This window comes from Filicampus tigris, chromosome 8, assembly GCF_054856515.1.
Source record: "Filicampus tigris isolate MCC_2025a chromosome 8, RoL_Ftig_1.0, whole genome shotgun sequence".
NCBI classification, from domain to species: domain Eukaryota; kingdom Metazoa; phylum Chordata; class Actinopteri; order Syngnathiformes; family Syngnathidae; genus Filicampus; species Filicampus tigris.
The window spans coordinates 10,540,281-10,553,707 of record NC_141224.1 but is presented as its reverse complement, the minus strand read 5'-3'; the positions used below and the strand labels follow the sequence as shown (position 1 = coordinate 10,553,707).

At 37.3% G+C, this 13,427-nt stretch overlaps 1 protein-coding gene across 1 annotated transcript; it reads left to right on the top strand.

Moving 5' to 3' along the window:
* The first annotated feature begins 2,020 nt into the window (after positions 1–2,020).
* Positions 2,021–13,108, top strand: ecm1b (extracellular matrix protein 1b). Its single transcript, XM_086039090.1, has 11 exons — positions 2,021–2,294; positions 4,345–4,401; positions 5,192–5,260; positions 5,456–5,497; positions 5,632–5,664; positions 6,313–6,587; positions 8,076–8,281; positions 9,232–9,511; positions 10,271–10,467; positions 11,426–11,513; positions 12,519–13,108. The coding sequence occupies exons 1-11, from the start codon at positions 2,222–2,224 to the stop codon at positions 12,696–12,698; spliced, it is 1,500 nt and encodes a 499-aa protein (XP_085895216.1). The 5' UTR covers positions 2,021–2,221; the 3' UTR covers positions 12,699–13,108.
* Positions 13,109–13,427: the final 319 nt, after the last annotated feature.

The following is a 13,427-nucleotide window of genomic DNA, read 5'->3' as shown; positions in this document are numbered from 1 at the left end:
GCTCAGAGATGCTCTCATTTGTTTCTTTATAACATAGCAAGTAGAGAGGGATCGTGCAGAGGTCACACTTATTATTTCCCCGAGCGGAATCTGGGAGGCCACAGCAACCCTGGGCTCACGATAAGAAGGAATTTAAAGGCCTTGAAGAAAGCGTCTCGAATCAGGTTACATACAGTGGGGATAAAAGGTCTACACACACCTTTTCAAAAGCAATTTTTTAGGTGATATATAAAAATAGACATAAGATCATAAATAATTTCAAAACATTTTCCACTGTTAATTTTACGTATAACTTTTACGCGTGAATAAAAATTAAAACAATTTTGAGAGGGGAAGTAAAAATAAAACAGATAGTGGTTGCACAATTGTGCACACCCTCTTCTAATTTGCAATGTGGCTTTGTTCTGAATGACCCAATCACCTTCAAACTCATGTTAAATGGACACACACTTTCCTCTGATCAGGGTCATGCAATCCACAAATATTTTTAGAAGGAAAAATCATCTGTCCACACCAGTAGTAGTTCTTGGTTCATTTCGTGTTCTGATTTAACAGACTCCAATTTAACATGAGTTTGCATGTGATTGGTAAATTGTGAAAATGGCTACAACCCAAGGATGAGCACACTACCACGGGGTGACTACGCAACCACATTACCTCACTTTTTCACTTCCCCTATAAAATAAAATATATATATATATATATATATATATATATATATATATATATATATATATATATATAGAGAGAGAGAGAGAGAGAGAGAGAGAGAGAGAGAGAGAGAGAGAGAGAGAGAGAGAGAGAGAGAGAGAGAGAGAGAGATAGATAGATAGATAGATAGATAATTATTTTGTTTTTTCTTAAAACCAGAGGAAACAATTGTTACAAAATAAATGCAGACAAGATAGCATCAAGGACAAGAATAAAAACAGAACTTAAGATAAACAATGAGACATGACAATTAGAAAATTTAAAAAAATGTAGTTGTAAAGGTCCAATTAATGGTTTAAAACGTTTCTTTAAATGAGTCATCTTGGTCACATTTTTAATAGTCACTGTACAGCGAAACACAGGAGTGTTGATGACATGCATAACATAAACGTCCACTTACGTGGAAGAGACTCATCGTGGTAATAATGGCGTGCTTATCTAAACTTTAGAATATAAAGATGAGTCACAGGTTAAGAGTTCACGACACTTTTCCGAAGACAATTACCGGAATATTGTATATGTAGTGAGTCCTTGGCCTCCGTGCACGCTGTCTATTGAGGAGAAGCATGTGGTGTTGAAAGATACAGTCAAGAAGTGTGCTCACCATTGGGGCAAAAGGAAAAAACAAAACAGTTTATTAGAGTTAGAAATCACCCCAGTAGTCTTTAAACGTATCATACTTACTCATAACATTTACTCAATTCTCTTAATTACTCTCACAGGAATATCAAGTCATATAGTGTAAAGAAACAAGTATGTATGTACTAGATGGTACACCTTTGGAGTGCGTTGCTCAAGGACACATTCGCAGGAAAAGGACAGAAAACTGATATTTTATCATTATTATCATATTAATCCCATTGCCGTATTCTATTTTGAACTTCAATCATTGCCAACTATTACAACCTGCTATAAAGTGACTGTGGTGTCACTGTTTACTGTCTAATATCAAATCACCCCAATTTCCATACTTTATCTTGATCTTTAGCTGCCATGTAAAAGCTACAGTGCAGTACTGTAGTACAGTAGTATGATTTACTCCTATAAAAACAATGGCCTATCATACTTAGAAACTAGTGGGAGTGACAAATCAATTAGAGTTTGTAAAAGTGAGTAAATAATTGAGTAGGAAGGAGTCATGTGCATACATGTTGCTCTCAGATAACAACTTAGTCCACTTAAGTCGTTTACATACCAGAGGCCCAGTAAGATTTGATCACTTATGATGAGTCATGTTCAAAAACTTCTTCCCTCCCACCGTGACCGCAACCCCCCCCCCCCTTTTTTCTCCGCCTCATGTCACCACCACACCACCCAAAAAAGAAAAACATGCATTAAACGGCTCATTCGGTGCTGGCCGAGCTCAGTTACGGACGGCACTGCGGAATCTGTGGAACCGCACACCGGGTCTGAGTGCACGCGCTAACCTGCCGAGTGAGCTTCCAGGCCGGCTTCTGCTCTCGCTGCTCCTAACTCGACTTTACCACCGGCAGGAGGAACATTGGCGACCATGGGCTCGTCTTGGCTTGTACTTCACGCGGCTGTTGGGGCTCTCTTGGTTCTGCTGGCTTCGGCCGACCATGGTAAATGAATACGAACTTGTTGCGCTGTCTCTCGCTACTTCTTGTTGTTGTTGTTTTTGTTGTGTCATGTTTTCTTCCTGGATGATGACCAGCCTCCATTTTGGTTAGCCATTGGACCCTTTCTCAGCACATGTAAATTTCTACTTGCACACGAACCAGGTTTAATATTCATATTGTATATTTATCACTAATTCCATTTGTTTTATATTGTATTTATTTAGTTTCATATTGATATTGTTATTTATTATGTTTGTGTTTATCATATAGACATAGCAAAGAAAATGTAGTAAAAACAAAAACAAACTATATGGTACTATAAACTAGTTTGTGCTTCCCAACCTATTTGAACCAAGGCATACAAATATCCCATGGCTCGTCAACAAATAAAACTGTAACTAAACGTGGATACAGTCACTATGTGTCGCTGGCATAGATAAAGGAACATAGATACTATACAATATTCATTTGGTGAAAATTAATAATTTTCATCCTAATTAAGTGAAATTGGGCAATTTTCCGCATCATATATAACGATCTGTCTCGATCATATTTTTGTGCACAGGCCAAAGCCGTGCATGCTGCAAATAAAAATATTGTTTTAGCGACATCTTGCGGCACCATGAATGCAAGGAGCATATTGAAGTGAGTGGAGGAGCTTCATTTAAAAAAAATAAATAAAGGGTTGTGCCACCATCTTGTGGCATCTACAGACGATTACAAACCTTTTTATGCGTGTGTTAATTACGTGTGGATTTTCGCTATTTGAGGTAGTGTTGGTTCCAATGCATATCAAATGAATTTTGCTCATTGAAATCATGTTAAATACCACGAGTCTGTTCCAGACCACCCAAAAACACCACAATTTAAAAAAAATTGCACTGCATTTTAGAAAACATAATAAAAGAGAATGTAACGAAACAAGTTGGTTTTATAAAGTGTACTTACTGTACAATGGGACAAGCCGAAAATGTCGTATGTGTGCCCAAATTTTTTTTGCGCGCTTCACTTAAGCGACAACATATCTGAAGCTCAAGAACAAGCAACGACTCGAAAAACAGCCAATGTACCACTGTATTAGTATACTTAAAAGTTAATTTTGTTTACAATTTATTAAGTAACACTTTACTAGTTATACTAGTAAAGGTAGTTATACTTTAGTATAAGTCTAATAATTGTACTAGTATATTAATATTTTTTGAGTAAATTATCAAACGTTTCAGTTTATGATTGCAATAAAATAAATTGTTGGTTAATTATTTACACGTGTGCCTACAGTGCAGGCCTTTGGTGATTTTGCCATACATAGTCCAGTGAAACAAAGGTCACATTTTTGGCCAACATTCCAAAACGCATGTTTGGCGCAAACACAGCATTGGTCATCACAAATGAACACCATAGCGACAGTGAAACATGGTGGGGGCAGCATTGGGCTTTGTGGCTCTTTTCCCTCAACTGGAACTGGAGCCTTAGTCAATGGGGAAGGAATTATGAGCAGTTCCAAATAGCAGTCAGTGTTAGCACAAGACCTTGAGGAGAAAAAAAGAATGTCAGGAAAAGCCTGCTAGAACAATTGAAATGAATGTGGTGTAATAAGGGGCATTTTAAATGGTGGCAGGTCTCATCTGTGGTCTGACCACATAATCTCGGTTGTCTGTTTTTATGTCAACTTTTGGAAAGATTTGAAAATAAATCATCTTTAGGTGGTTATAGGTGCCAAAAATGGTGGGAAAAGTTTTTAAATGGTTTATCTTTTTTGGTAGCTCACAAGGGCTGTGTAAACTTATGTTATAATTAATGATAAAATGTTACAGTAATGAGAAGTCAGCACTGCCATAATAGGATTATTTAAAAAAAAATATTTACTTTGTTATCAACAATGTTGAAATGTCACAGCATGTTTAGTAAAAGAGTTTAATACTTCCTGGCCGTCTGGCCCGTTCTCATATTTTGACTGCAAAACAAAACATCGCCGTTACATAACCGTCTGACTTTTTGCTCTCACTCTTGCTCTCTCTCTCTCTCTCTCTCTTTTTTGATTCCAATTTTCCAGATGAGCGCAACATGGAACAGCGCGAGGTCACCTTTGACCTTGGCGCGATCATGCAAGGTGAGTTGGGTGGGTGTGTATTTTACATGCAAGTGCAGAATCTTTGCCAGGGACAATTAGGGGATGCGTGGGACTTTTGACGAGTCGGCACTTATGCTTCACACTATTTTGGGGCTATTGGGTACAAAAGCACTTTCATTGTACATTTTTGTTTTTTAGGCAGCATGATGGAGTAGTGCTTTGCATGTCTGCCTATTTGTATTTGTATTGTATTTGTATTTGTTACCATGCTGCTTTCATGGAGACTGTAAAGTCTTTAGGATTAGGATTCTGTCGTAACTAGAGCTGAAAAGTTCATCGAATTCAAATCGATATTGCAACGTAGTACAAAGCGATTTCAAATCGCAACGTCGAAACGAAAAAAGAAACCTCTGCTTTGTTTTGGGTGATCGGTAGGCTTTACTTTAGTGCCTGGATAAATTCAGTGCTTTGGAAGTGCAGTCCACATCTTTACATGTCATTCTTTCATGAAACATGAAAAGTGATTAAACCACAGATTTGTTTGCATTATTTGTGTAACCTGATTAATGCCTTATTGACTTTTGTTTTCGTTAAACTTGTTTGGTTTCATTTTGTGACGTTGTCATAGTGAATGAATGCTTAAAAGACTGTAAGTGAAAGTGTTTACTAAGTGAACAACTTTAATTGAAAGATACAGATTTATTTATTGCTTTTGTTTGTTAAAAATACATTGGAAGAGGACCATGGACAAAAAATAATCACATACTAAATCGCAATCTCAATACTGAGGTGGAAAAAAAAAATCGCAATTAGAATGTTTGTCTTTCAGAGATGCAATTACCGGAATCGTTTGTGATGCAGCAAGAGGCAGACTTGTCAGATCTGGTCGATACAAGAGGTACCATTTTGTCTTATCATCCTTATTGTTGCCATTGTTTGTCTTTTACATAGCACACTGTGCATTGAAAAGTATGAAGCTGCAATATTTTGAATTATTCACCTGATAAACGAAGGAAATGTAAAAAGAAAGAAAATCACAAAAATTGGACAATATCCAGTTTAGGCATTACATTACGTTCTTTTTCATTTATAGACTTTGCTGTGCCAGAAAAATTGGACACTCCAAGAGGGAGAGGTGGGCTGTCTATACTGTATACAAATATATTGAATAAATATTTTAATAATATATATATATATATATATATATATATATATATATATATATATATATATGTTTTTATTATTAATGCCTTTATTTTCTTTTTGCAGGTTCCAGACCAGCATCCTTTTCACCTAGAGGACGTATGTGTTTCTTTTCCTCTTAACAGTTTCGATTACATCAGAACTTCTATGGTCCAACACAATCTGTTTCAGGACACTGGTTAACATCTGATTTGTTCATGTTTTTAAAAAAGTTACCGTAGGAAATGACAAAATTAATCTCTTCCTGGGTCAAATTGTGGCCTTCATAAAATCTTTAATTGTATAAACTGTGTCATGTTTTTAGTTTTCTAACTGTCAGTCAAGTGAAAAAAGGTAATTAACTGTCAGATGAATTAATCCATGTGAATTCATAGTTCATTTGTCTTTGTTTTAGTGCAAGCCCAACCTATAGGACTAAAACATCGATGTATAATACATCTGACATTGCTTATTGTAATACGGATTAATTTATTGCTTGTTGGGATGAAGAAACACGAGAAGTGAAACATGGATGAAAATCTTGAAAAAAACACAATCTCAATATTGAGGAAAAAACTTACATTATTATTGTTTTTATTTTTGTTAATGATTAAATAATATTAATTTATTAACCTTTTTTTTTTTTTAATTTTGACTACCATTTGTCAGTTTTAAAAATCAACTGTGGCCCTCGAGAACAAAAGTTAGCCCAGCCCTGATCTAAAGTCACAGGTAAGTTAACTTTTTGATTTTTTTCTTCCCCCAAAGGTCGTCCAAGTGTTGGATTCCGCTCCGAGATCCCCATGCTCGACTACCCCGTTCAGTTCCCGCTCGGGCGACCCACCTCCCATAATCTCCAAGCCATCTGTCTCCATGGAGACCTTCGCCCTCGCTACCCCGACTCCTACTTCCCGCGCTCAGGGTTTGGCCAGCTGCGGCGTAGGGCGAGTGCCGTCAATAATGCCGAGTCGTGGTTGAGCACGTGCTGCGCAGGCAACCAGACGTGGGGGACGGAGGCGACGCTTTGCTGCGCCACGCAGGCGGTGAGGCTTCACAGCTGTCTTGCTTTATGATCCACTTCAGAAAATCCAAAACAATGCATTGCTATCAATATACCAGCTCTTACTTCCAAGTAACCCGACATACATTTTTTAGGTACAATTCCCGATGACGCTTTTACTGCATTTTACACTATAAAATCGTTTGCAACATGCTGTAGGACTTCAAACTAATTCATCCAAGTGACTCTTTTCGTGCATTGGTGCTGCTGTTTTGTTTGGCAACAGTGTTCCGAGTGTGGCGTTTTATTTCTCTTAAGTGGCTGATACACATCGACTAATTGGGGCATGATGTCTTTTAAAGGGGTGTTTGCGGAAGTATGGTTTACCAAATTGTGCAAAAGTTATTTTGACAAAGTAAAACATTAACTAGTCACATCTGTTTGTCATTGTCCATAAACAGGAGGTAGTAGCCTGCTACTCACAAACAGATGGACAAACAAATGGAGTGCCTTGAGTTTAATGAGTATTTAAATCATCTCCCATTACCATTAGAAGAATGGAAATGCCATCAATTCGTTGCCGCTCCACAAAAAAACAACAAAAAGTTTTGTGACATATTTTTTGACAAGAAAAATAGGACTCAATATTGTACTTCACAAAAAAATACAGTGATAACATAAATTAAAACATTGTAAAGAATTTCACCGTTTAAGCTTCCTAATTTTATGCATTAGCTCAATTTTAATTGTATGTGTGCATGCATTAATAAGACACAGTACAATGCATAGATTTAATAATGAAACGCAGAGGAAGACGTAACTAAGCGGTAATATTAACTGTTCTTCGCCGAGGATAAAGATTATATATATCGTCATTGTCTGTGTTTGCATGTGTTGCTGCACTGTTTTTGTTCAATTTGAACTAGTTTAAAGGTTGAAAACTATTGTATATCAATGCTAGTTTTGCTAGAACATCTATCACGTCTCCCATTATGATTTAGCATTAAGGTGGAGGAAACTTCATAAGGCAAAGTTAGGTGGTTTACTTCAGTGTGCCGTTTTCTTTGTTTTATGTTTAGTTTGACCGTAAACCTCACCTGGGAGTGGCAATAAACAGTTTGAAGCCTCTTTTTTGAGGACTTGTTTACTATTCTATATATGGCTAAACCTAATGGCATCACAGAGTTGGAGATCATGTAGCACTCTTGTTTTAGCATATTTTTATACAACCAAAAAAGAAGAAGCATGCTTTTACATTGTAGACTTGATGACACTCGCATGTTTTCAATCATTTTGGAAGGCTTTGTGATGATAAGCCTATTATCCACCACCCACGCAGACACAGCAAACAGGCCTTGGCATGCCCACATTAGTGAAGCAGCCACAGGGTAAACAATCTTCCTCTCACCACTACTTTTAATGAAGCCCTTCTGCAAAATGCGCGCCTGCTTTCTTTCACCCAGTTTGTGACCTCAACTATGCGCACATCCTGACTTTCAATGATGTGTTTTACACGACCTCTGCTGCCTAGTGGGAACTGTCTGTGGAAAACTTCTGCGAGGAGGATTCATCTGTCAAGGATCGACTTTATCACTGCTGCAGAAAGGCTGGCCGCCAGAGGCGTGACTGCTTCCAAGACGACTCTCCCAATCCGCGCTACGAGCCGACCGAGCCTTTACCGGTGGTCCCGCTTCCCGCTACAGTCGATTTCAGCTTTGATAAAAACACTTGTCACAGGTATGGAGCAGGATTATAATAGTTTAGCTTTTTTTCATTGTAGTTGGTGTCCATTTCATTTTGACTTTTGTTTTTTGTTTTTTCTGTTAATTTTACATCGTTTTTAGAGCGGTTTTTCATGGTTTTTTATTCTTTTTCAAAAATGCTTTATTTTGATTTGTTTGTTGTTAGTTTTAGTATTAATTTTAGTTTTAGTTTTTATCGTATAGTGTATGTGGCGTATTTGTTGAGTGCAAGATTAAAAGAAAAGTACTAAATATTGTGTAATCAAGTACAGAATACTACAATTCCCAAACGACTGTTCAACCTTCTTTCTTTTGTACTGAAATAAATACATGAAAATAAACCCCGAATGAAAATGAAGGACATTTTCACTGCAATTGTAGTTAGTTTTACCGGTAGTTAGTTTTCATAAATGTAAAATGTCATTTCAGTTAATTATCGCTTTTTAAAGCACTCTAATTTTTATTTTATTTTTTTCATTAACTAAAATGCTTATTCCAGTTTTAGTTATTTCATTAGTTTTCGTTAACTATAATAACCTTGATATGGAGGGGGAAAAAGATCAGCAGAAGTAATGTAGATTGTTGACTATTATCAGTAGGTGCAACAACCTATTGTATAATTGTTAAGCCCAATTTAAATATTGGAAATACAACAGTTCAACACCACAAAATTATTCAAGTGCATATAAAAAGACTTTTAGATTGTATAGTAAATTCAAAACTGGACCTTGTTATCTATTACAAAAGGCAGTCAATTTGTTACAGCTCTCGTAAATGGTTTATGCTACGTTCTAATCATCTAAGGACAGACATACTGTGTTTAAAAATACATTTTATTGATCCTATGAAGGAAATTAATTGGATTAACAGAACAAGTCTGCACATGTATTTTTAATGTATCTAGGAAACTCCAGTAAATATTTGGGTATGACCTGTACTCAACAGGACATCTGTGAGTCAACCGGGCGTCAGTGAGAACAGGGGGACGCAACAGTCTGGTTCCCAGAAAAGTGAAATCAACTTCCCCCCCGGTCGACCCAGCGTGGATAACGTGGAATCGCTGTGTCGCAACCAGAAGCAGCGCCCCCTTTACAGCGTCAAGTGCCTGCCAAGCACCGGCTACGAACTGCTGGCTCGTCAGGCCAAGATCATTAATCGTATGGAGAAGGGATATAAACAGTGCTGCAAGAAGAACCAGGACGTGCTCATATGTGCTGAGCAAAAGGTACGACAACAGACTTCAACATTTTGAATTTAATTCTATTGTATTGAACATTTTCATGTTCAGAGTCACTGGTAAACTAAAGTTTTGTCCCTAGTCAATCACAGGTCACATATAGACAAACAATTCACACTCATATTTACACTTATGGACAATTTAGGGTCCATTAATGTACATTAATGTACATGCATGGTTTTGGACTGTTGCTGGAAACCTGGAGAAAGTCCATGTAAGCAATGTTGTCATCATTCAATCATAGGTCACATGTAGACATTCACACCTATGGATAATATTGCGTCTTCAATGGAAAAAAAGAGGCAAGCTGTTTTTGCCACTCCCAGTTGAAGTTTAAACTATGCATGAAACAAAAGGAATTACATATTGTGTAATGATTATTATTTATTTAGTTATTTAAGATAAGCTGTCCTTTTACCCCTGATTATATTATCTTTCTGCTCATGTATTTAGTTTTATTTTATTTATAAAAGGCAGCTTGATAAAGCACATTTCATACGCGTGGCACGATAAGCAACATTGGCGTTATGAAGCATTTGACCTCAAGGTAACATATACAGACTGAACTTGAGGGGATCAAGAACTGACCCATGAGTGACCCCACATGCCATGGCCAATCAATGAGTTTCAAAAGTTCCAATGGTCACACAATTCCTCCAAGCAGGACGGGAATAATTTCTAAAAGAATGTTGTCTTTTATTCTGTCTTTTCCCCCATAACCACAGTAATGGTTTGCCTGTGTTTCAGTGGCGCGACGCACTCGGCAGGTTTTGCTCCAGTAAGAAGGGCGGCAAGGTTGACTACGAGTGTTGTTTGGGCAGCACAGCAAGCGATAGGCTCGACTGTTTCCAGTCCACATCTCCTGACCCGCTTTACAACACGACCTTGTCCCAGGAAGAACTATCTCCTAAAATCTGTCAGTCCCGCAAGATCATCAAGAAAGTGTAAGTTCAGTTACGCTTGTTTGATTGCTTTCTTGTATAATCTCGACAAAGTCCAAAGTGATGCACCACAAGTGGATTGCAGGCGACCAAAATACAAAATAATGTGAATTGTGTTTAAATTGAAAAAAACAGGAAAACCTGTCAAATCTAATCGGATTTGGACCAAAATTGAGTATCAAACAACTATTTTGCTTTTCCTTTGGCTTTTTGTTTAATGCTACTTATTATAAAAAATAAGGATATTTTAAAAAGCATATAGAGCAGTAACGCAGCTCACTTTCATTTAACACCTTTGATATGATTTATTGCCTTTATGTCTTAACACTAACAATGGCAAATTTGACAAGTAAGAATATTTTATATATATAGTTATGTGAAGCATCTCTACGACGAGACTCACCTTTATGTTACATCTTTGGGATTAAAGTAAAGACTGATGACTATTTTCGCGAACGGTGTGAATCCTGTGTATAGCTGTGCAGATGAGGGTTGGACCAGATGTTGATCATTTCGCAGATGAGCACAGACCGGTGGATATCAAAGCGGCTCCTTTCATTCTCTTAATGCGCTGCGCAATAACCGCTGCGAAATATTTGTGATTTCGAAGCACATCATTCAGGTCAAAAATGTCCAATATGTTGATGTGATTTTGTAAACAAGCTCCTGTCTGCACAAATATTGATTAAAACCAAATAATTGTCTTGACAAATAAACTCTAATTAATTGATAAAACTGATAAATCACCCAGCCCTAATGAAAAATAAGATGGCTGAATATAGTGCCTGTACAGTTAATAAACCTTTAATGACAGTTTGACTATTTCTCTTTTATTCATTTTAAATTTGCCTCGAATTCAAAAAACTAGAAGCTCAGCCACCCCGGAATAGATTGGGTTTTTGGCGAGAATGCTATCTTGGCAAGAAGTAAAGCATAACATTGTATTTTGACTTCCTTTCAGGTTGCCTAATGACTTTCGTGCCAAGAGCATTTTGAACGAATGCTGTGCCCGGTCACCACAAGACCACACCCCTTGCTTTGTCCAAAAGGTGAGTTGTCCCAATTGATACAATTAACCAACTGCAATAGAGTACTAGAGGGAAGACTATGCCTGTGAGAAAAACACTGCAGGGAGGGAACGCGCATGAAAAAGAGCACTCCAGTGTTGTGCAGACTTAGCAAGGCAGTCTTGCTTTTTGACAGAACCCAACACAACAGGTCAGCCGGGACTTGACCCGGTTTGGGACGATTAGAGGGATGGATGAAAACCTACGTATGTCCTTGCTTAGTCCATCCTTTTTAAACGAGTTCTTGTCTCCATCCAAAAATGGGACGGAATGCCCAGCTCTGCTTAATTATATTGTTAGGATGATTGTTTATTTTTAAAGCTATTACTAGATTTTGACTGAACATAACAAACTTTAAAAGTTTCTGCAGCAATATAGAACACTAAAGGGGTACATGGCTGCAATAAACAATGACATTCAAAATTATAGAAGATGGGAGGTTCTTAACAAATGTTTAGGTCCGAATTAAGACTACCTATATACCTTGGCCTTTGATTTTCATTGATCTTTGTTATTGTTGTTGCGTTGACATTCTTGTGCATTTTTTGTACGTGTGTGCATTTGTGTTTGATGTGTTTTGGGTTGTTTTTTACTTTTGATTGTTGTGGTGTTGTTTTCCTTGTCCTTTGTAGTATGTTAGTGTCTGGAATAGAAAAAAAACTGCACATAGCAATACTCACAGGCATATATTCTCCCTGCTCTGTGGGAATGACTATTGCTGTTTTTAGTTGGAGACCTCTGCCTTGTTTTCTTGCTATCACACGCTTTATCTCTTTTAATAGACCTGAATGCTGTACTACACTGAAGGCATGCAACTCTAAATTTAGACCAGCTTGTATACAATTAAACCCCCTAAAAGAATGGCTCAAAGGTCTGTGATGTAGTAATGGCGTGAACTGCGATATAACAGGGGAACAATATCACAATATCTTATCAATGACTTATGAGGCTTCACGTTTCAAACTGTAATGTTATTTTCTTATACAGGTTGAGGAAACTTCTGTTAGTATGTGTACGTCAAAGAAGACATCCTCTCCTGTCGCCCGCCGCTGTTGCCGCGTGGCTCCTGAAGAGCAACCAAAGTGCGTCACTAACTTTGTCATGGATGCCATTACCAAGGCAACCAAGGTCTCCAACCAGAAGAAGAAGAAAAGATGTCCCCTTTAAAAAAATCCACCCTGATGAGTGACGCACTTCCTGCAGCTGTGACATATGATCACTGAATACAAGTACTCGTCTTGCACAAATGCCACTTTTTAACACGTGGACCAAATTTGTGCCTCATCTACTGCCAGTATTATTTGTATCTTTATATCTAAAGGTTTTGAGAATCTATCCTGAGTGCCTTCATCAAGAAACATATTTTGAAATTGTTTAATGCTTACTTTATGAACCAGATTGTTGTCTGTGTGTGTCACGGTACCACTATTTTGTTAAACGCTGCTCTATACATGGATTAATATGCATTGTGTTGTTTTTTTTTTAAAGCTGCAAGATCGATTTTCATCAGTTTGTTTGGGTTTCTTGTCACGCTTACATCTAAAACAGTTCTAATAAATTTTTTTTTTCTAAATAGACTTTGTATTCTGTGCTCTATCTGTTTGTTTTTATCACAGTTCACCGGCAAGATTTGACATGTCTTCTGTTGGTTATTAACAACAAATAATGTGAATACTTGACACTGGGCTGATAAAAAGATGAAATTGGTCATGGCAAGTAAAAATAGTGTCAGCCACGCCCAAGATGAAAACAGTTATTCAGACTATAAATATGAATAAATGCATGCCGTTTTAACAAAATGAATGTAAAACCACTAAAATATGTTGGAAAGGAAGATCATTTACAATATATTGGTCATTTTATCAAAGTACCTGTGACCTTGTGAAGATAAGCAGT